Source organism: Alligator mississippiensis, chromosome 6, assembly GCF_030867095.1.
Source record: "Alligator mississippiensis isolate rAllMis1 chromosome 6, rAllMis1, whole genome shotgun sequence".
In the NCBI taxonomy this organism is placed as follows: Eukaryota; Metazoa; Chordata; order Crocodylia; family Alligatoridae; genus Alligator; species Alligator mississippiensis.
In genome coordinates this window covers 83,571,327-83,594,153 of record NC_081829.1, presented here as the reverse complement: position 1 = coordinate 83,594,153, position 22,827 = coordinate 83,571,327, and the positions used below count along the sequence as shown (strand labels likewise).

Genomic DNA, 22,827 nt, shown 5'->3' with positions numbered 1-22,827 from the left:
TGTTCTTGCACCATGGCCTGAGCAAACAGCAACAAGTCAGAGTTAAAAGTTGGAGCCTTGCTTTGATCTAATCACCACATAAGAAGGACTTGAAGGAGTGAGACCTGGCAAATCATGGATTCAGAAAAAGAGGTGAGTTCAGACAACAGGAAGTTGCAATTCATGGCAGGACTTGTAGCGACAGAAGATGTCATTTATAGATGCTCCCTAACTAAAGAGAGTGAGGGAGTTGGTAATTTGCAGGTGGACCTTCAGTTAAATAGCTGTGAGATAGTTAGAGAGGGAACAAGGGTCTGCAGAGGTTGCTTACTGGTCCACAAATAAAGCTGATTGTTTAATTCTTCTCATTTATGTATATCTGTCCTTATTGAAACCTGTAATACAACAGGACTTTTTCCATATCCAAATATCTGTCATTCTCATATGCTTTAAGAGCAAAATCACCAAAGTTAAGAAAAACACTTTGGCTAAGCTTGGGTTTCTTGTTTTCCTGATATATTGTGCTTAAAGGAATTAAACAAGAGGGTTTAGAGTCTCTAGAGTTTTGGTAAGAAAATGGGAGCCACTGGAGGTGTCAGGAAATAGTTTGGGGTCCTATTGAAACTAGAGAGTAGTGTTCTAGGTCTCAGGGAAACGTATCAGATAAGAGGTCTGAGCCTAGGAGGTCACAGTAGAGTCCCACAGCAGGAAGTAGTGAATAAACTAAAACATTTTTTTGTAGAAATATTTTTCAATTTAAAAATATTGTTTTTGTTGCAATCAGCATGTTTAAAAAACTTATCTATTTTGATGAATGCTCCTAAAGGAAAACAAATTGAAAACAAAGGTGTTTTTTTTAACTGGAAAATTCTGGTATTTGGTTTTGAAAATTCAAAATAGCATTTGGATTTTTATTTGATTTTATTATATAATTGAATTATTATTAATAATAATGTATATGCTTGAAAAAAATAAGCATTATTATCTTCTTTAAAGCACCATTTCTCCTCTCTGTGATGTTATAAAATAACCTGACACTTTGTGTTAGTATTCAGCACACTTTGTGGATGTTTAGATATGTTTTTCTTCCTACTACCAAAGACGGTGCTGAATTGTTGAAAAATGGGTCGAATAGTGACAAACAAGCTCCCTAAAGTGTTTATGTAGTTGCCAAGTTATTAGCAGTGATTCCAATTTACTTTCCTTCTGCCTGGAAAGTGCATATTTTAAAAGACTTTTAGGTAATATTTTTAAACGTACTGCATATATTTTTAAATGATGTTTAAATGATGCCCCATTCCAAATGTGATTGAAATGTTTATAAAAATGTTTAGTTCAAAAATCCATAAAGATAACTTACCAGTTCAATGGGGGGGGAGGTCATTATATGCTATATATTGCCCCAAGAACAGCTGCAAACTCCTTGTGTGCCAAGGAAGTCCCATCAAACAGTACAATCCATTTTAAAGAAGGGGACTTTAGATCCCTTTCTAAAAGGCTGTATTATCCTCATCTTGTGCATGAAGGCAGGCAAAACAGGTTTACAAAGATTTGTGGCTAATGTCTTTCTATTAATCATCTGATATTCATACTGAAACAATGAGGCACATCTACTACTCCAGGATATATGTAGTCATATTCTCAGAAATCAATAAGGGACTGACCACTATCTATCTACTATCAAGCTAGTACTGTGGACAGATCTCAACACACAGTTGTGACCCTTCCAGATTTCACACCTCTATGATGTAATACTAGACAGCAGCCCAGGTTTCTCTCCAATTAGGCCCTGCATTGCTGCGTGAACTTTTGCAAAAATTCTGACAAATGTGAATTATAATTGGACTTTGGAATGATAAACAAAGTAGCTTTCACATGGTTTCTGATTTCCTAACAATGCCTGCAGCATCTAAGCAGCTATGTAAGTCCATGCTTATTTCTACAGTGAAGAAAAAGGACTCATTAAAATCCAGACATTTTCTTCCAGAGCTCAAATTTTCTTCTTTTCTTAAAAGGGTTCAAGGCCATGTGACTTCCATGGAAATCACACCCATGGAACAAAGTACAGACTTTGGCATACAGAGTTGAAATGATTTTTTCCCCCTTATGAAAAAAACAGGAATGACTGAATGAACTAAGTATTTGGTGCTGACACATGTCTTGGCCTTTTTCTCTGCTTTTCTGCTGTGTTCACATTGGAGCTGACAGAACTGCTCACTAGCAATCTCACAAACTGAAACTACAGAAGGAATACCTGAGGATGAGCACTTTGTACTGCTAGCAACTGCTGTGGGAGCAGTAGGGAGGAGAGGTGCCGTTTTTAATCTGCTTCTGGAGCTTCTCTTCTCCTTTCCTAGGTGCTGTCTCTTCTTTTTATTTCCTTCCTCCCTTTCTCTTCTCACTTGTGTTCTTTTTCTTCCGTTTGTTTTTTCACTCATTTCTCTTTCCACCTTCAGCTTGTCTTCCCTTAGCCTATCTTGTTACTTAACAGAACAGAAATAGCACTCCCTGCTGTAATGACAATAGTGACTTTGGAGTGGGAACCACAAATATCAAAGCCTGTCCATAAAGGGAGGGACAGGAGAAGGATGGTGGACAACAGAGACACAGATGGTGCCATGTGAACAGAGTCAGTCACTTATGTATATGTATAATTGTTAAAAATTAAAGGGACTAAAGTTAATACGAGTACATGCATTACAAATATTACACTTTCTACATTTGTCATTCTTTTCTCCCCTCATTTCCTTTCATGAGAGTCAGATTCTGTCACTTTTTCACAGGTGATTTGGTCCTTACTTCATTGCTTCCTTACAGGCTTGATTTTGTTTCTCTGGACGGAAACAGAAGTGACAATTTTTGCCTGATCTTGTCCCAGAAAGCAGTCTACAGCTGTGACAAAACAGAAGTGAACAACTGCAGACTACTTTAAAGGGCCCCCAATCCTGTGAAAATCTGAACCCTCATTGCATGAGACTTCAGATGAACACCCTCCTAAATGGAGCGTGTTCTGTAACTTGTCTCTTCAGAGCTCCCAGTCTGTTGCTGTTTCAGAAGGGGAGGAGGCAAAGGGAGCAGAGGGAGTTTGGCCTGGGATTTAATCAGCCCATGCTGGAGGGTGGGTCGGGTGCTTTGGAAAAATAAAGAGAAACTTGAAACACCCAAGTAACAAAAGGAAAGAGATGAAGGGAAATAGAAGGGATGGGAAAAAATCCGAGGAAAGGAAGAAAAGAGGAACGAGCAAGGTTTGAGGAAAAAATGTGAGGATTTAAAGACTTGCCCAGAAATAAGGAAGTAAAGAGTTTTGGGGTGCAGAAAGAAGAGCAGCTCCCTGTTACTACTCACAAGGTGCCTATACACATATATAGAAGCTGTGCCAACATACTGTAATTGCAGCACATAAGAGCAGACTTGATTAATCAATTCAGCAGATTAAATCGAGCCTGCTGAAGAGTAGCAATTACCATGCTCCAGCAGACTCCAATCCTTGGGAGGGCTCCAAGCCATCCACCCCACCGCCCTCCAGCACCAGCCGGGGAACCCCAAGAACGAGTTCCCTTCTCCCTCTCCCATTCAGAAAACAGCATCCAGGATGGGAGGAGGGAGTGGTGTTGCTGCGGGCCGGCAGCAAGCAGCTGGAATCCCCAACCCTTAGACCCAACAGCAAACTTCTGTATAGTCCGGAGGTTCGTTGCAACTCAGAGCACTATGGGTGTTTATACTTCCTGCAAAGCACTACACGTGTTTATACATGTGCTCCGGGAGTCGGGCATGCTTTAATTAGAGCAGCTCCAAAAGCCGCTTTAGCTAAAGCGCCAGGAGCATCACATGTATCAGCATCCCCGTGCTGAAAAATGGCAGCAGGGTGCTTTGACTAAAGCTCAAACGAGCTTTAGTTAAAGTACCCCCGCTACCATTTTTCAGTTCAGGAATGCTGATACACATGACACGGGAGTCTGCCGGAGCGTGGTAATTGCTACTCTCCAGCAGCCTCGATTCATCGAGTCTGCTCCAACATGCTGTAATTACAGCTCGTCAGTGCAGCTTCAATACATGTGTATAGGCACCCTGTGGGGAGCAACAGGGAGCTGCTCTTCTGTCTGCACCCAAGAACTCTTTACTTCCTTATTTCTGGAACAGTCTTTAAATCCTCACGTTCTGTGCTCAAACCTTGTTGGTTCTTCTTCTCTTCCTTTCCTCAGATTTTTCCCCGTCCTTTCCATTTCCCTTCATCTCTTTCCTTTTGTCACTTGGGTGTTTCAAGTTTCTCTTTTTTTTCCAAGAGAGTCTTTATTATTACTTCGGACATCACTGCATTGGCTTGCCTGGGAGCAAGGCCTCCATCCTGGTCAGCATGTGCAGGGAATTTGTACTAGGGTAGGATACTTCAGACAGATGACTGGTTCAACTAAAAATACTGATATTGATAGTGATGAAAGGAAATGAAACGTGATAATATAATATGTAGGATAGACCAAGACTTTTTTGTAGTCTCTCAGCAAGTATGTGTGTCCCAGCATGCTCTTCACTTCATTTATTATGGGTGCTAATACTGCCTCCAGGCTGCAACCAGTCTCCATGAACTAAGAGGTCTCTATCCCCAGGAACTGTTTCCACACACTGGATCATCAGTCAGTCCCAGCCATAGAAGCCACTGCTTAGTACAATAGAGAATCAGTGTTTTCTCTTCTTATACAACATTAATACTAGGACCATTGGCCATACTGTTATTTCATTCATGTTCCAGCTCTGCGGTAAGTAACAAAAATCCTTGTATTGCAGTATGCCATGGAGTATGGATGCCCTCTACATGTACTTGCTGCAGCCTTCCCCTGTGACACTACACATAGAATAGGCAAACTCTAGACTGAAGTTTTGCAGTAAAGCACAGAGAATAGCTGTACAGTTAAAACTTGATTTTCTTCACCTAATAAAGTTCCTTGTTCAGTGTTAAAAGAAAATAACTCCTCCAGTGATTTTTAGCATTGTCATATAACAGCCTATAGGCTAACCTATATGGCATTTCTACTGTGCTTAGAGCTTAGCATTTCTGTGTAGAAGAGAGGTCCACCACTGGCCTCAGTTCCCACAACACAAACCACTATCAAACCTTATTATGACCCATCACTTGATTCAGCTGCAGATTCCCCTGGACTGACTGGGGAGAGTTGTACATCTGGGGTTTTCATTTTTTTCCTCTTTGGCAAATCTACCAGGGCTTGAAAAAAAAGCGCCCTGTTGACTGTCAAACTTGGCTAGGTTATTCCTTAAACACAGCTTAGTTCAGCAAATGGGGTATTTTCTGGCTCTCACAGGTCTCATAAAATGATTTGCCAACAAGTGTTTTTATTTGCTACATAAGGAATATTCTTGTTACATTTTTATTAAAGATGGGCCACAGTGACAGCCACTGTGTGGCACCTGGCTACAAAGGGGTTATACTAAACACTATCTATCCTGTGAGCTGTTAGGTGCCTATAACAGGCCCTTCCACCCACTAATACTCATGGAAAAGCTGACCTTTCATAACTCAGAGTCATGGCATTACCCAAATACTCACAACTAGGCCTGATATATACCCCATGGTATTCATCTATACCTCTGATGGCTTCTTTGTAGTGGCTGCTGTCTGCTTGCAGAACTTTTGCTAGACATTTAATGAAGTAGACAAGCCTTAAAAGTGCCTCCTTTTTTAACTCTAGCATCTGCTTCTACCACTGTCCCTGTGCACCTACCTTATTCATCAGAGCTGCACTCACCACCTCTATTTTATCCACTTACAATCTCTCACTCTCCACCTCTTAGCCATCATACTATTTCACTGTTCTCACCCTCGCTTGCCTGATAAAACAAGGGGGAAGAAAAGAAAGCAGCCACATTCCAACAATAAAAATCAAATCAAGAACACATCATATCCAGAGAAACCTTGAACTAGTTCAGCTTTTGGATAAACTTACATTCTGTATCACACATACTCATCCTTGTAAAAGGCTTAAACCATCTCTTTTCATCGTGCTCTGCTGAAACCCTCTTGTGCTCAAACTAAGCGGAAGTAGTTCAGAATCTCAGATTAATTATCTACTCTATAAACACAGACATCCTGTATCTTAGAAAGGCTGCCAGTGAGAGCTAAGCATCCCCCACTGTATACATTATCATTTGCCCCCTAGAGTTTTAAATTTACACTTTGTCACCTCCAATAAATTAATCAGTCTTCAAAAACTTGACATTAAATCTTCACTTTTAAACTAGGCCAAGAAAGGAGATATAAAAAGCAGGGCTTAAAAAAAAATCAATCACTAAAACTACAAATCACAGAGACAGCAAAATGCAAACTTTTAATATTTGCATGTATACCGCCTATATAGCCCCGCAAAAATAAAAACAATTTATCAATAATTAAAAACACCGGATCTCAAAAAGCTGCAAACAGATGGAGAAGCATAAACAATAAAACAAATAAATAATAATAGTGTTGGTAAATTTAAGCATAAATCAGAAAAAAATAAGCTTTTTGGTATTTTTTGAAAATGGAGAGAGATGCAATGAGCTGCTTTCAAAGGGAAAACAGTCCCAATACCATACAGGCTGCTTCAGCTAAAGCTCAGTTGCCCACTAACTTCCAGCAGAATCCTTAGCTTGCTGGTGGTGACTACAGAAGCCATCAGCTAGATGTTCAATACAGGTCTGATCCTGTCCCCGTGGCAGGCAATTAAGACTCTTCCATTTCAGCAGATCAGCATCAGGGTCCAAGGGTCATTTGAAAATGTGCATCCTAGTCACAAAATACCGCATTGTAAGCCCAACAACGGCAGCTGAGTCAGACATTAGGCAGGGTCCATAAGGCTCCCTGAGCCCTTCCACAGCCACCCCTTTGGGGCTATGAATGGCAGAAGATCTGTAGAGGCTTTCCACTACCATATCTCCCCACCCAGCTGCCCGCTCTGTCTGCCAGAACCGCCCTCTGCCAGAAAGGATGTCTGACAGACAGGCTGTACATCAGACCAATGCACTCTCCCTGTATGATCCCTTCAGAGCTGTTTCTGCTCCTGTTCCAATGCAAAAGTGCCCTCAACAGTGGTGAATGAGGAGTCTGGATTTATGGATTTGTCTTCTTGCTCCAGTAACTGAGAGTTTTGCCCATGAACTCTTAAAAGGGGCAAGTTTGTGCATCTAGCTCAGAGATTTAAAAAAATAAATAGTGTGTTAAATGTAAGGAGAGCATCAAGCCCTGCTCCAAGCCTCATAATAAATGTACCTAAAAATAGAAACATGACAAGATAAGGAAGTGCAGTTCTAGGATAGATGATATCTGGTACAGGGGAAAGTTAAATTACAACTACAGGAGATATACGAGTCTTTGCTACAATACCATATTTACTCAAATAGAAGATGACCTTGATTATAAGACAACCAACCAATTACCAGATTCTACACATGGAAAAAGTATACATTTTTTTATAATTTTCCACATACAGAATCTAATTATTTGAGGTTTGCCTTGAATTTGTTCCCTTCTCACTGCTACAGCAGGGAAAATAAATCTGGGGGGTCCAATAGCCCTTTGTTTTCTGTTTCTCCCCAACTTCTTCCCCTGACAGCCCCTTCCCTATACTGTCAGACCCTGCTCTCCCTAAGCAAATGGAACTGAGGAATAAATTTGAAAATAATAACTTTGAAATTAAAAATGACTGTAGCAATTTTCATATAATACCCATACACTTAGTTCATCCAGAATTGATGCGTGTTATTTTTTTTTCTGCAAGATTTAATATATATGTTTCATAAAACCACTTCTGAACAGTGTTTTGGAACCTACTTATGTTTAACATAAACTGTGCACTGTATTAATGGTTGTCATGGGACCATGGTTGTCATGGGTGACTTCAATTACCCAGACATCTCGTGGGAGGATCGCTCAGCAAAATCTGAGCAGTCGCAGAGCTTCCTCTCGTGCGTGGATGACCTCTACCTGACTCAAGAAGTCTATGGGCCAACGAGAGGCAAAGCGCTGCTCGACCTGGTGCTGGCTACTGGGGAGGACCTAGTCGGCGACCTAGTGATCGATGGGAAGCTGGGTGACAGCGACCACGAGCTGATCACCTTCACCATCCTCCGAAAAGCTGGCTAGTCGGTCAGCAACACGCAAGTCCTTGACTTCAGGAAAGCCGACTTTGACAAGCTCAGGAGGCTTGTCAGTGAGGCCCTAAGGGACTGTGACCGCAGGGAGAGGGGAGTTCAAGAAGAGTGGTTGCTCCTCAAGGGAGCGATCCTCAATGCACAAACTAAGTCTATTCCATCTCGGAGGAAAGGCAGCAAGAGGGCACAGCAGCCCCCCTGGCTCTCCAGGGACCTAGCAGACCTCCTGAGGCTAAAAAGAAAGGCCTACAAAGGATGGAGGATGGGAGTCACCTCCAAAGAGGATTATTCTGCACTGGTCCAGTCCTGTAGGGAGCAGACCAGGAAAGCCAAGGCTGCAACTGAACTCCAGCTAGCTTTGAGCATCAAGGACAATAAAAAGTCCTTTTTCAGATATGTGGGGAGCCGGAGGAAAAGCAGGGGCAACGTTGGACCCCTGCTGAACCAGATGGGGCAACTGACAACTGACGCCCAGGAAAAAGCCAACCTATTAAATAGGTACTTTGCGTCAGTCTTTCATCAGCCCCATGGGACGCCTGTGCCTGCTACAGGGCCGGGAAGTCCGGGTGAGGGTGATCCCCTGCCCTCCATTAATGCTGACTTTGTGAAGGAACATCTTGAGAAGCTGGATACCTTCAAGTCAGCCGGCCCTGACAATCTTCACCCCAGGGTACTCAAGGAGCTGGCGAGCATCATAGCCCAGCCTCTAGCGCGGATCTTTGAAAACTCTTGGCGCTCTGGTGTAGTCCCCGAAGACTGGAAGAAGGCCAACGTGGTGCCTATCTTCAAGAAAGGGAGGAAAGTGGATCCGGCTAACTATAGGCCCATCAGCCTGACTTCTATCCCGGGGAAGATCTTAGAAAACTTTATTAAGGAGGCCATCCTTAATGGACTGGCCGATGCCAACATCTTAAGGGATAGCCAGCACGGGTTTGTTGCGGGTAGGTCTTGCTTGACCAATCTCATTTCCTTCTACGACCAGGTGACCTATCACCTGGACAAGGGAGATGAGATTGATGTCATATATGTTGACTTCAAAAAAGCCTTCGATCTGGTGTCCCATGATCGTCTCTTGGAGAAACTGGCCAATTGTCGCCTTGGGTCCCCCACGATCCACTGGCTGGAAAATTGGCTCCGGGGTCGGACCCAGAGGGTAGTAATTGATGGAAGTCACTCATCGTGGTGTCCTGTGACCAGTGGGGTCCCCCAAGGCTCTGTCCTTGGACCCATACTGTTCAACATCTTCATTAACGATGTGGACACTGGAGTCAGAAGCGGACTGGCCAAGTTCGCCGATGACACCAAACTTTGGGGCAAAGCATCCACGCCAGAAGACAGGCGGGTGATCCAGGCTGACCTGGACAGGCTCAGCAAGTGGGCGGATGAGAATCTGATGGTGTTCAACGCCGATAAATGCAAGGTTCTCCACCTTCGGAAAAAAAACCTGCAGCATCCTTATAGGCTCGGCAGTGCTATGTTGGTTAGCACTATGGAAGAAAGAGACTTGGGGGTCATCATTGACCACAAGATGAACATGAGCCTGCAATGTGATGCTGCGGCTAGTAAAGCGACCAAAACGCTGGCTTGCATCCATAGATGCTTCTCAAGCAAATCCCGGGACGTCATTCTCCCCCTGTACTCGGCCTTAGTGAGGCCGCAGCTGGAGTACTGCGTCCAGTTTTGGGCTCCACAATTCAAAAAGGATGTGGAGAAGCTTGAGAGAGTCCAGAGAAGAGCCACGCGCATGATCAGGGGTCAGGGAAGCAGACCCTACGATGACAGGCTGAGAGCCCTGGGGCTCTTTAGCCTGGAAAAGAGCAGGCTCAGGGGTGATCTGATGGCCACCTACAAGTTTATCAGGGGTGATCACCAGTATCTAGGGGAACGTTTGTTCACCAGAGCGCCCCAAGGGATGACGAGGACGAATGGTCACAAACTACTACAAGATCGTTTCAGGCTGGACATAAGGAAGAATTTCTTTACTGTCCGAGTCCCCAAGGTCTGGAACAGCCTGCCGCCGGAGGTTGTTCAAGAGCCTTCATTGAACACCTTCAAGATGAAACTGGATGCTTATCTTGCTGGGATCCTATGACCCCAGCTGACGTCCTGCCCTTTGGGCGGGGGGCTGGACTCGATGATCTTCCGAGGTCCCTTCCAGCCCTAATGTCTATGAAATCTATTAAATTAATCCAAAGCCAAAATGCTCATGATTTACCACAGTTCACTAAGCTAAGCCCCACAAGAGTCAACAGCATTTCAAGTCATGGTGATCCACAACATTGTACACAGTTCACCCAGAATCCCTCTGTCATGTCCTCTCTCAGCCTGGTACATATGATTAGTGTGGTCCCATCTCCATAGTGATCCCACAGATTAGCAGTGTACAATTCTCCAGATAACCACCTGCCCCAAAGAATCCATTTGCTAATTAGCCCCCACTCATGACTAGAACAAGGTGTTCTTGCCATGAGTCCTGAAGTCCTCCAAAAAATTATATGCAGATGGGTCGCAGAGCAACCTGGTCTGACTTCACCTTGTGGAGGGCAGGGCCACACTAATCATATGCGCTAGGCTGAGAAGGGAGGCAACAGAGAGAACAATACTGTGGTTCCCCAAGACTTGAAAGAATCCACAATGAGAGGGATTGCATTTAATGGGCTAGGCATTAGCATATGTGTTATTCATATGGGTTGTACTGACCTATGTTTGTGGTAGGTTTCCATCAGCATCTTGGCCTTTTTGGATATCTATGTGGAGTACATCACAGGATAGCACCAGTACATGGACCCCAGCTGACCGCTGACCAGAAGCAATGCAGAGGGGACCACCTTAATCCCCGCCCACCCCACAACCACCACCACTGCTGCTACACTTAAAGGATTAAAAGGACTTTCTAAATCTTGGACTCTTCCCTACCCCCACAACTGTATCCTGCATCTCTCTATTTGTAACTCTATGGGTGCCTATAAACCACCTCCCTACTCAAATGCAGTATTGTTTGCAGGGTCTTTTATATACTCTTTGTTACGTTAGCATTGCGCCCCCTTCCCCCTTTTTTCCCCTTTCCCACCCCCTCACCCTTGAACTCAGTTGGCTTCATGATTCTTGTGTAACTTGGTTGTGTTCACACCCCTACTACCACCCTTTACCATGTAGGCTAGGGCTATGCGAAGCTTCAGGTGGTGATTCAATTCAGAGGAGATTCAACCTGATTCGGTGGCCGATCTCTGAATCTGAATCAAATCAGGGGACCAATTTAAAGGTCCAAATTGATTCAAAGCTGCAGCAAGGAGCTGCAGCCACTCCAAGCTGGTAAGTACTAGGGGCAGGGAGAGGGAGCCTGGGGGAGGGGGGAGGGGACCATGGGGGGACCCCTGCCAGCCCCCCAACCCCCCCACTTCCCCCCCCCAGCTCAGTACTTTAAAGAAAAGCCCCAGTACTCCCTGGGTGCTGCTGGGTGGGGGGGGGGGATCCCTGCTGCCCCCACTGGCCCATGCTGCGTGTGGGGCTCTGCCACTTTTACAAGTGCCGGGAGCTGGGGCAGTCATTGCCGGGCTGGGAGAGTGGGTGGGGGATGGGCCTGGCCTGGCTGATTTGGAGATTCGGCTGCTGCTGAATCTCTGAATCAGATTCAGCCAAATGAAACTGGGACAGTGGTTCAAATCACCAAATTGAATCACTGTCCCCCGAATCGGACAAATCTGAAGTGAATACTAGCCGCTTCACACAGGCCTAATGTAGGCCCTCGCTCAGGTCCTTTGTATTTCCTTATGCCTCAAAATTTTGTCATCCTGACCTTTAACATTTTCTGGCACCAAGGGAAGGTTTTCAGGGCTGGCTCTGGCCCTCCCAGTGCCAGCCTGGTATTGCAGTACCTTCAAGCCCAGTGCCAGTTCCCTGCAGAAGGAACAGCACCCATTCATTTGTTTTTTTAAGGGCCACACAAAAAAAGGTTCCCATAAGCATGTTTGCTCAGTGTGGGCAATGTTTTATAGTTATGCTCAATGTTACCTGCATTTAATCAACTTCATAGTTGGTTTCCATTACTGAGTGCATGCTATTTTTGGCAGCAATTTAACGATAGACAATGTATTTAGTGAGTTTTCCTTGTCTGCAATTATAAGATGAGGAGCTTTTTCCCCTATGCCAAATGGAAGAAAAACCCTTGTCTTGTATTTGAATAAATATGGTATTACCTATTGCAGAACAATAATATTAACTGTAGCACCCCTCCCTGACAAAAGGCTCCCACCCCCACACCAATGTGCAAAGGAAAATCAATACCTGAAATTCCTGTCTAAAAAGAGAAATTTTGTTTTTACTGCAGTGATTTTGTCTAATAGGGTTGGACAGGGTAGGGTATAGATCTTGTTAAAGGGATCTGATCCTGCTATCCCCTTCCTCACCGAAGGAACTCCAGTGATATGAATGGGATTGTTTCTTGGAGTAAGAACTGAAGCACTAGTCCCTTGAAAACTAAGTAGAATTCTAGGTTGAAAGAAGTAAATTCATGGTAACTTTCAACTACTATTTATTTTCACAAGATACTGTCTGGTGTCTCATTCCTATCTCAGTTAAATCAGTTTTGTACTGAAGTAACTCCAAAGTAAGTCCACTGACATTAACAGAAACACCTCTGAAGTTGTTTGCAAGTGTTAAGCAGGAGCAGACCAAGCATTAAAATAACAATTAAATATATCTTCCCTCCTTTCACATCCCGTTCAATCCTATTGGGCCAAATTACAGCCTCAGGCTGGAAGTCAGTAATGAACTAGAAATCCTTAACAAAAGAAGGAGCAGAGAGCAATTTCCATTTTCGATTCCTACTTCGATTAAACATGTGCAGTCTGCTCTGCTCTTCATTAACAGGGCCTTGCTGGGATGGAAAATATTAGTTAAAAAATCTGAAAGAGAATTATTGAGTAAGGTGTCAAATCCTACAGTGATTTTTACACTTGGTTGCCACTGAGTTTAGGTAAACATCCAACACAAGCAATGAGCCTTTTGCTAGAGAAGGAGATAAAATGTGAATAGCAAACATAAAGGTATTAGTTTTCAAAAATACAGTGGGTGCCTAATCTGTGTCTAAACCAAAAGCGTGGTCACAAGTAAGTATGCACATCAGTGCATGCAGAACCGGTAACAGCGTGCGTAAATTTAATGAGGCAGGAAGAAAAGCCTCTAGTCTGTGATTAAACATGGAACTCCAGAATACTTTCATCCTTTAAAAGGAATCATGAAATAGGATATGGAAACTGAGGGTGCCTGCGGACATGCGGGGAGGCTGCTTTGACACGCTGTAAGTACAGTGCATCAGAGCAGACTCAATTAATCAAGTCTGCTGGATCATGCTAGTGACTGTGCCTCCAGCAGCCTCCACATCTCATGTATCAGCATCCCCACACTTCAAAATGGTGGCAGGTACTTTAACTAATGCTTGTTTGACAAGCTTAAGTTAAAGCACCCCCGCCACCATTTTGAAGCGCGGGGATGCTGATACATGAGATGCTGCGGGTGCTTTAATTACAGCAACTCTCGGAGTTGCTCTAATTAAAGAACTCCCCTTCCTGAAGCATGTGTAAAAATGCCCTGAGTTTCTGGTCTCAGCTGTTCTAGAATGGGCAACCTTCCCCAAGCAGAGAGGAGGTGCTGCCCCTTGGACATATATGAAGGGGCCAAATTCACTGGCCCTACCACACCTCCACTTACTCTTCCTGCAATGCACAAACTCAGTGCAGTCTATGTAGCAGATAGTGGAACTCAGATCAGAATGGTTTGTATGCCTTGTGTTGATGCTGTAAAGCATTTTTCTTTCTATGGAATGTGATATATAAACAATATTACAAGGGTTGACCTAATTGATGTCACTTCAAAAGATGTTAACTGGTGATCACTAATGTATTAGCATGGGCAGTTCCAGGACTTACTAAAGAGGGGTGCAACACACCATCCTTAAGAGCATTGGGGTGAGACATGGCTGGAGTCTCCAGACTGGTAAGGACACCAGGAAGCCAGGCAGGAAGCAGAGACACAAAGGGCGGGGGGGCAGGAAGAAGGATGCCCACCATTGCCACCACTGTTTCCAGCTGACCTGGGAGCTGGAGGAGCCCAGAGCCATTCCTCCATCCAGGGGTTGTGCAGAGTAGTTTTTGGAGGAGCCTGGCTTAGCCAGGGACAGCAGCAGTGGCAGCACACAGGTTCTTCCTTCCAGCACCTGCTCCTGAAAAGTGAAGGGTGCTTTCTGGGGAGGGAGCAGTCACTGGAAGGAGGAATCTGTGCACCACCAACACTGTTGCCAGCCAAGCCCAGTACTCCCTGCAGTGGGAGGCAGGTTCATCCTCCCATTGTCTGCTCCTGGCCTGTGGGGATCATGGAGGGAAGGACAGTCACTGCTGTCTCTTGCTAAGTTTGGCACCCCATGCAGCCACAGCACAAGGCTAAAGCAAAGCAGAAGTGGCTCTGGGGCTTCCCCTGCACCCAGGTCAGCCAGGGACAGCAGTGGTGCAACAACACAGTGCCACCCCCGCTCCCGATTCCCACCCCATGAAAATGTATAGCATCAGTAACATGATTGCTAATAGAAAAATTGTTAGGTACTGGACAACAGTTAAAAAACTTAACGTAAGCAAGTTGCACGCTGGTTTAGGTAAAGAATAGGATTACCATACATCCAGGTTTTCTCACACATGTCCTCTTTTTTGATCCCCTGTCCTCCTGTCTGGGCAGGTTTTTAAAATGCAAGCAAATGTCCGAGTTTTTGCTCTACCTCTGCTTTTCCCACAAACTTGCAGCTTGGCTGCTTGGGGCTTGGAGCAGCAGGGAAGGTGATTGGTTGTCAGGGGATCACGTGCTCCATGTGTGGACCGTGGCAGCTGCTCCCAGGTAAGAGACAGAGATGCAAAGAGTAAGTGTGTGTGTGCAGGTGTGCAAGCTGCATGGGGAGCAGGGCTGGGGGGGCAGGGGCTGCGGGTTGGGAGTAAGGAGCACCATCAGGGCTGGTGGGGGACTGTGGGTTAGGAGGGAGGGCACAGGCATATCACGCCCCCCCTCCCTCCAGAATCATATACCCCTTCCTCCCCTTTCCCACCCCCCGCCCCCAGGTATCCTTTCTTTTGATACTGGAAATATGGTAACCCTAGTAAAGAAATTTCAGTACCAAGAGTTACTCAACGGCAAAATGTTAATGCTGAAGGGGTTATCAAAGTGTACTATCCTGTGTTTTGTCATAAGTAATTAAAAAGTTGAAGTAAATTACTACTTTCACATTTGTTTTCCTTATTCTTGAACCCCGACCCTACTGTATAAACAACTTTTTATCTTTTTGTCTGTATTACCTTCACGCTCAAACACCTTTTCTCACCTACACCATCTCTCTCTCCTTCCCTTTCTTGAAAAATGAGGAAAACCCACACTTTACTTCCAAACTTTAGCATTACAGGGAGGAAAATAAGCATGTACTTACAACCAGAGAGAGTTTCTCCCTTGTGTGATAACTCCAGTGAACTTTGTTAGCCTTCGAGCATCTACTTCAATCCATTGATACGGGTCATTTCGTCCTGCACACCAAGCACCATCATAAAAATCATTTTCGTTAACACCTGCCTGAAAAGAAGGCAAAGCTGTCTTCATAAATCAGTATCAATAAACTCAAAACCTTTCATGGCACAAAATAAAAGAACACAAAATCATCACTCATTTACTTCTTCCTTTGCTCACACAGATGTTCTAACAGTCCATGGAGAACCCTCTCTCAAGAACTGTATAGATTGGCCAAGATATTTTATTTCCCAAAGTGGAAAAAGTATTTTAAAGTCACTTTAAAAGATAAGTTCTAGAAATATAAATATAATATACAGTCGATGGGCCTGATTTTGAACAGAGCTTCAATCCAACTTGTGTTTCTGTGCTTTCAAGTAAATAAATTTATCCAGCCCAAATTATCCATTTGGTCTTCTGAGCTGTAAGGCCATGCACTCCCTGATATACTGAGACATCTGAAGACTGCCCCATTATGTAGCCCTGCCTCATTTTTTCACCCACAAGGAGTTACAGAGCATACAGAACCCATGAAACTGGGACCTGCATTTTCCTGTATTCTGACTCTCCATCTTCAGGAATATTCAGGATTCACAGCTAGTCAGAATCAGCTCAAATTATAACTCAGGAACACCCATCTCTCAGTCTTGCTCATAAACCACTAGACCCTCACAGGTATCTTAGTAGGTCAGTAAACAATAAATATGCAGTCTTCCCAACATTTTCAGAGGAGGAAAAGCTACAAGGTATCTTGACCAACAGAACAAATTGTTTGGAATCCAAATGAATGCAACTGAATTTGAGGAAACTGCAATCAAGCGGGAGCTGAGCACAGGCCATTTCCTGGGAAGTTATGACTAGTGGCAGTATAATTATGGGTGGAGGAATGGTAAGAGCCATTAACTTCACTTCATCATTAATCCCCTGTAATTCCCCTTGCCCTGAGGTGGCTGTTTCTATTAGAAAGTGCAGAAGCTTGATCCACAGCAACTACATGTGCTTGTTAATGTTTTTAAACATTTTATTTGCTGTGTTTTTTAGAAGTTATAAAATGCCTTTCATTACTGCCTTGGCAGTTCTAAGCACTATTCACAAGTAATTTGAGAGAGTTGGTATCTCCCAAGCATACACGAAGAGCCACATGGGAATATTTTGTAAATATATAAGTAAATGTGGTAAAACATATGGATTGTTTTTTTCAGTGATCTAGCTTCTTTTGGTGTACATGTGTATTACATGTATGGAATATTTCTAGAAAAGAAATGCCTGATGTTGAGCTAACCTCAACCTTCAGGACACATACCACTGACCATTTGCTGATTGGCTCCCTCCACAAAATAAGCCTAGTAGTATCTGGTTTGTCTTGCTACGAAGACTGCATTTGCAGTCAGTGGAAGCACTGAAATAAAATATCAACCTGAAATAGAGATAGGTCCTAAGAAGAAAACTTCTAGAACTTGCAAGAGCATTTGACTGAAGTCCTTGGTTCAGAATGAGGTCATTGTTTTGCCAATTTATCTGTTGACGAGGAGAAAAAGCTGACCTCTAAAGTACTGTAGCACAAAAAGAGAAAGGGGGAGAGAGAAGAAATAGTGAAATGAGAGCTGTCTCATTTCCATAAAGCACCGAAGCACATGCTTAAGTCCCAGTAGTTTCAATGGGGCTAGGAACAGAAGTTACACGTAAACCGGTTTAAGTGACCAGAAACTGATTTAAACCTATAACAGAACATAAGTTCAGTGCACATAAGCCAGTTTCAAAATGACTGAAACTAGTTTAAGATAAACCTGGTTGAATGTAGTATGAGACTTAACTGATTTAGGTCAAACTATTTTATGAAACTTCTGTCCAGGTCCAAATTAAATCAGAGTTCCCCAGCATCCAGCATGCTTTGCAGCCCTGGGCTGTGCTGTACTGTCTGCTCCAGACAGCAGGGCTGGCCCTGCCCCTCTGCTCCCTAAATGGACCAGTGAAGGCTGGCTCACTGGCTCCCTCAGGCAAACCCCTACTAGGGGCTGGGATGGGGGGGGGGAAGGGGGGGTTAAACTTCCCTTCCCCCGAGTATGGAGCTCTCCTGACCTGTTTACTTAGGGCTGCCTGTGATTGTAGACTACAAGTCCCAGAGGCACCTGGAAGCAGGAAAAGGGAGTGATGAGGAATCCTGAAGAGTCCTGCTGCTATGAGTCTGGACTGCAAACCCCAGAAACCTCAGGGGTAGCAGGAAGAAGAAGCAAACACACAGGCCATGAGTGCTTTAGTGCCCGCCAGCTTCTGGGTTGAGCCACTGCAGGCATGTGGCTGCATTTCCTGAATCAAAAGTGAATGTCTGTTCATTTGCTTATTGGTTCAATTATTGTAGCTTAGACTAACCTGCAAAAACTGAAACAATTCAGCCTCAGGCTTTTTGACTGTCTGTACTTAGCCTGGGAGTTAATTATATGGTAAAAGTTAAGCACATGCTGAAGTGGTTTAACTGCAACATGGCCAAAGGACAGAACATAAGGATGAAACCTGTATTCTGGGGTTTTTTGTTTGTTTGTTTTATGCTTGCTTTCACTCTTCTCAGGCTAAAAGAATATATTTTTACCATGTGTTTTACCAACATGTTGTTTGCTGCTGTTTAATAATAATTTTCCTAGAGAAAAATCTCAATAAACCCTTTTGTTTTAAATTTCTTTTTAATGTCAGGAGTACTTTAATATGTTTCAAAAAAGTATTTTAAGTTTTTGAATAGGCAGTCTTTGGCTGCCTTTCAGTATTGTTTCTATAAATTGCTTCTGTTCTTAATCAAGCTTTTTGCAGACTAAATTGTTCTTAAATCTTTTTGAGAATTTTAATTTAAATGCCTTATTATAAACATAAATTCACTATTATCAAATATTAAACAAAGAATATGGATCAAATATCAAAATATACTCTTCCCAAAAAGCTGTTTCCATCCGTTTAAAATAATATTTATTCAAGGGAATTACAGAACTAGAATTGTGATACAATTGCCAAAAGGGAAATATTTTTAATGTACTTTAAGGCATTTGATGCAGTCAGTTTACAACTAGGATAATGAAAACTTTAATGAAAGCATGAAATAAGATGGACTAAAAATGCAGCAAAGAATTCAGTCAGATTTCATTTATGCTGGGCATTTTAGTTTTTAGTAAATTTTGTGTCAAACCACATGATCTTCATTGTCAAGAGAGATCAAACACCTGAATCTTGACTGATGTAGATGTTTATTACAGGACGATATCCCCAAATCTAAATGGTTCTTAAATTTGCAATCTAAACTTTTCTGAATTCCAGGTTCTTTGGCACCAGACTTTGTTATATGCCATAAGGGAGAGAGGTTTGCAATACAAGATAAGATGAGAACCTTTGGGTGGAGCTGAAGTTTGTTTTGAAAGTTTTGGTTGTTCCCTACCTGCTTAAAAGTATTGTTGTTCCTGGATCCCATATGCCTTAAATCAGGTGTGTCAAACTCATTTGGTCCTACATGCAAGGCCAGTCTACAGGCTGGATCTGGCCAACTGATAGGCCCCAACCACTAGATAGGGTGACCATTAGTCCTTTTCATACTGGACCATCCTGTTTTTAAACCTTTTGTCCCCTGTCTGTTCTTCAGTGAGGAGCAGACTGCAGAAAATCCCGTTTTTCAGTTCACTGGTGGAAATGCATGTCAAACATTTGTCCTCACAATTTTATTGGCTGCGATTAGAGGTACGGCAGTGCACAGCCAGCAGGATCAGGTTTCCAAGTCAGCTAGGGAGGGAGGGAAGGATGGAGGTGGGGGGATCCAGAGGCTAGTCCCTCTGCACCTGTGTGAGGAGCCATGGCTAAAGTGCATCTGCAGGCATGGCAAGAGCAGAGAGTGCACTGTTGCATGCCTGACCCTGGGCTGGGTATGTGTGAGGCCCTGGGAGCAGCTGAGCTTCCAGGGACAGGCACTTGGTCTGCACACTGCCTAACCTCCTCCCCCTCCCCCCAACATGGCCTTGACACAAGGTCATGGCTTTGAGAGCAGGCAGGTGGAGCACCATATTTGTATCACCAAACCAGCTCCACAAGCTTCATGCAATGCAAGAGGCCAGGACCAGCATGGGCCGCATGCTCCGGGTCAGACTGAGAACAATGGGCCAGATTGTAGGGCTCCACAGGCTAGATTCAGCCCACAAATTGTATCTTTAACACCCATGCCTTAAATGAATGAACTCCCATTTACTTCACTCAGAGCAAGGACAGAACCTGGATTTTACTTCCATTGTTTCCATTGTTTCTGTGCTGTACCTTAGACATGTCATTTAATTTCCCTAGGTGTAAAATGGGAATAACAGGGTTTATGTATCATTGGAAAGCATTTTGAGGTGCGCAGATCACATGGTCTGTAAGAGCATAAATATTATTTTACTGTCTATTCTAAATATTAGCCAGATATACATTTTGAGCTAAATTTTAAAAAATGCCCTCTACAATTGAACCTAAAACCATGAAAAACAACGAAAAATAATTTGCGGGCACAACTAAAAGAATGTCAGCTTCTCGTGCCCTGAATATCAGGTTTCTTTAGTTCATCTGATGGAAGTTGAATTTCAAACAAGCATTGTAGGTATAAAAGATTATTTCAACAGTGTATGGGTGTTAATTTAGAAGGCAGGCCAAAGACTCATTTCAACTTCATCCTTTTTTTAAACATGGTACTCACAATCTTCCGATCTCCACTCATATTTATTATGCTTTTGTTCCCCAAAAAAACATATACAAGACAGAATAAATATTTGCCCATATTACAATCCAAATAGCCATTTTTGTATAGAGAAGGAAAACATGCAGCACTAAATGTGTTAAAAATAAAGGCAGAAATTTCAATCTTTCAGTGAAAACAATACCCAGTTGTTCAGCTGCAATACAAATAATTATATATCTATGTTTAACTTGTACTTAATTCCTAACAGGATGAGGACAACAGTAAGATCCCCTAAAGCAATAATTATTACACCACAGGGAGCCTGTAAATCTTAAATGGTTCAGGACTGTATTTTCAACCAGGTAATGTTTCATTTCCAGTAGTTACTGCCAACACAAAAGAGTAGAAGCATTGAAACTTCCACTCTGAGTTTTTTACAGCATATTTTTTATAAAGAGGTAATAAAGAAAGAAATACCAGCAACCCCCTTTTAGTTGCATGCATATGATTATAAAAGCACAACTCTGCTAGTCCACAGCATTGATTACAGTCCCTTAAGCAGGAAAATATGGAATGGAAAGGAAATATTGCCTTATATATTTATTTTATAATATAATAATGACTAATGATTTTTCTCAAGCCAGACAAAGCATCAGAATGTGATACTTTTCAGTGAGAATGAAGATACCTTACAACATGAACCTGTTGGTTTCACAGTAGGAGCAGCAGTAGTACCAATACTGCAGCTACCCCTTACTCTGGAAACTCATAACAAATATTCCTGCCTCAAAAGCTGTGTCCAGACAAGCACAGCTGTGCAGTATGTGGTGCTGAAGACACATCTGCAGTGCCACATTCTGCAAGTTCAGGTGTTCTCTACAATGCAATGGAGCAGCACAGGGGTGTGGGAGAGAGGATTTGACCCCTGGAAATCCAGGGGTCAAAAAAACCTGCAGAAAAATAAAAAGTTGAGAGGTACATGCAGGGGCAGTGTGCGCCCCTCAAAACCGGAGCCAGGTCAGCAGGAAACAGCCATACTTCAGCTGCTGGCCAGGCTCTAAGTGGCAAGATTGCCACTGCTGCAGTCCCAGGAGGTCCCCAAGACCCCAGGTAAGATTGCTGGGGCCAGCCTAGTGCTAGCCCCAGCCTCTCCTATCCCCCTGGCACAGCTTGCTCTGTGCCACAGGGCACATGGCACAGACATTCTCCAAGGACAACTAGTGGTAGTACAAGGTATGCTACTGCTAGTTGTCCCCAGGGAACCAAAAGTCCACGCTCATGAGGATGTGGCCAAAGAGTTAAGAAACTGAGTGCTTTTTGCAGTACTACCCTGTGTAAGAACAGGGTATCAGAATTCAGCCCAGAATTTACAGTGGATTGATGAAGAGTTGTTTTATGCAAGCTTTTGTCAGGCTTTAAATCTGGTGCTCATCTCCTTGCCCACTTATTAATAGCTTGGTCCTAGAACTGGCTGTAGAATAACATAAAGATTGAAGGCAAAATAAAAAGGGAGCCCTGGAAGTGATTACTTTAATGTAAAGTATTTTGGTGTTTCTTTCATCTGTTATATCCTATCCTTTTCGGAATAAAAATTTAAGCTGAGAAGTGATAATGTGAAACTAATCAATGAACTTCACATTCTACTTACTTCATAAGCTACTTTTAACATAAGTAAGAAAAATACTATAACCCTCCAAAGGCAGACAAAACTCTTGAGCTAGAGGTGATATCTTTTATTAGCCCAACTAAATAGTAGCAAAAAAAGTCTTTGTTTGCAAGCTTTTGGGTCTAAACACCCAAACCTACTGGAGCTTTGTCTTTGCCCAATCTACATATTCACAGAGTAACTCTTTCACAAATGAACTTTGAAACCCAGGGGAACTCCACCATCCTTTACGTCCCCCATGCAAGATGAAGGTTCTTTTCTAACTGGGAGAACTTTTACAATCTTTGACTTGCCTGTCGAAGGGTGTTCGGACCCCACAATACTTTTGAGTTGAGGTGGTGCCAATTACATGGGATGTGTCTATACTTATGAACCTGTTTAATGTTAGCAACATTACATCATGTAACGTCATATATTTGAACATAAAATGATTTTGTTTGATCTTATGGGAAAATAAATACAAGCCTTTAGGGGTAATAAGAAGATAGTCACCCCTTTGCAAAGGAAAACTACAGAGACCATTAAATACAGTCAAAACAGATCTTAAGTGGAACCTCACATGGTTCCTTCACCTAGGATTGAATTTCCTCCACTGTGTACATTACTGAACAGCTTCAAAACAATAACTAGCATTTGCTTAAATATAACTGTGAAATACCATTTGCCTTTCCATAGTATGAAGTAATGTATGTATTTGTACACTGATCAAAAATTACTGTGGATTTCATGACTGGCTCTGTAGTCTAACACCACCACATCAGGAAACAAGGATAAACATATTTTCTAACACTAAAAAGAGAGTGGTCTCTACTATGTAAAGTTCACCTCA

The 22,827-nt window shown here is 43.0% G+C and overlaps 1 protein-coding gene across 1 annotated transcript in view; it reads right to left on the bottom strand.

Moving 5' to 3' along the window:
- CPXM2 (carboxypeptidase X, M14 family member 2) overlaps positions 1–22,827 on the bottom strand; it is a 157,472-nt gene that overhangs the window by 80,812 nt on the left and 53,833 nt on the right. The window contains exon 4 of the mRNA XM_014600948.3: positions 15,581–15,720. Coding sequence (XP_014456434.1) covers positions 15,581–15,720 — 140 coding nt within the window. The remainder of the gene's footprint in view (positions 1–15,580; positions 15,721–22,827) is intronic.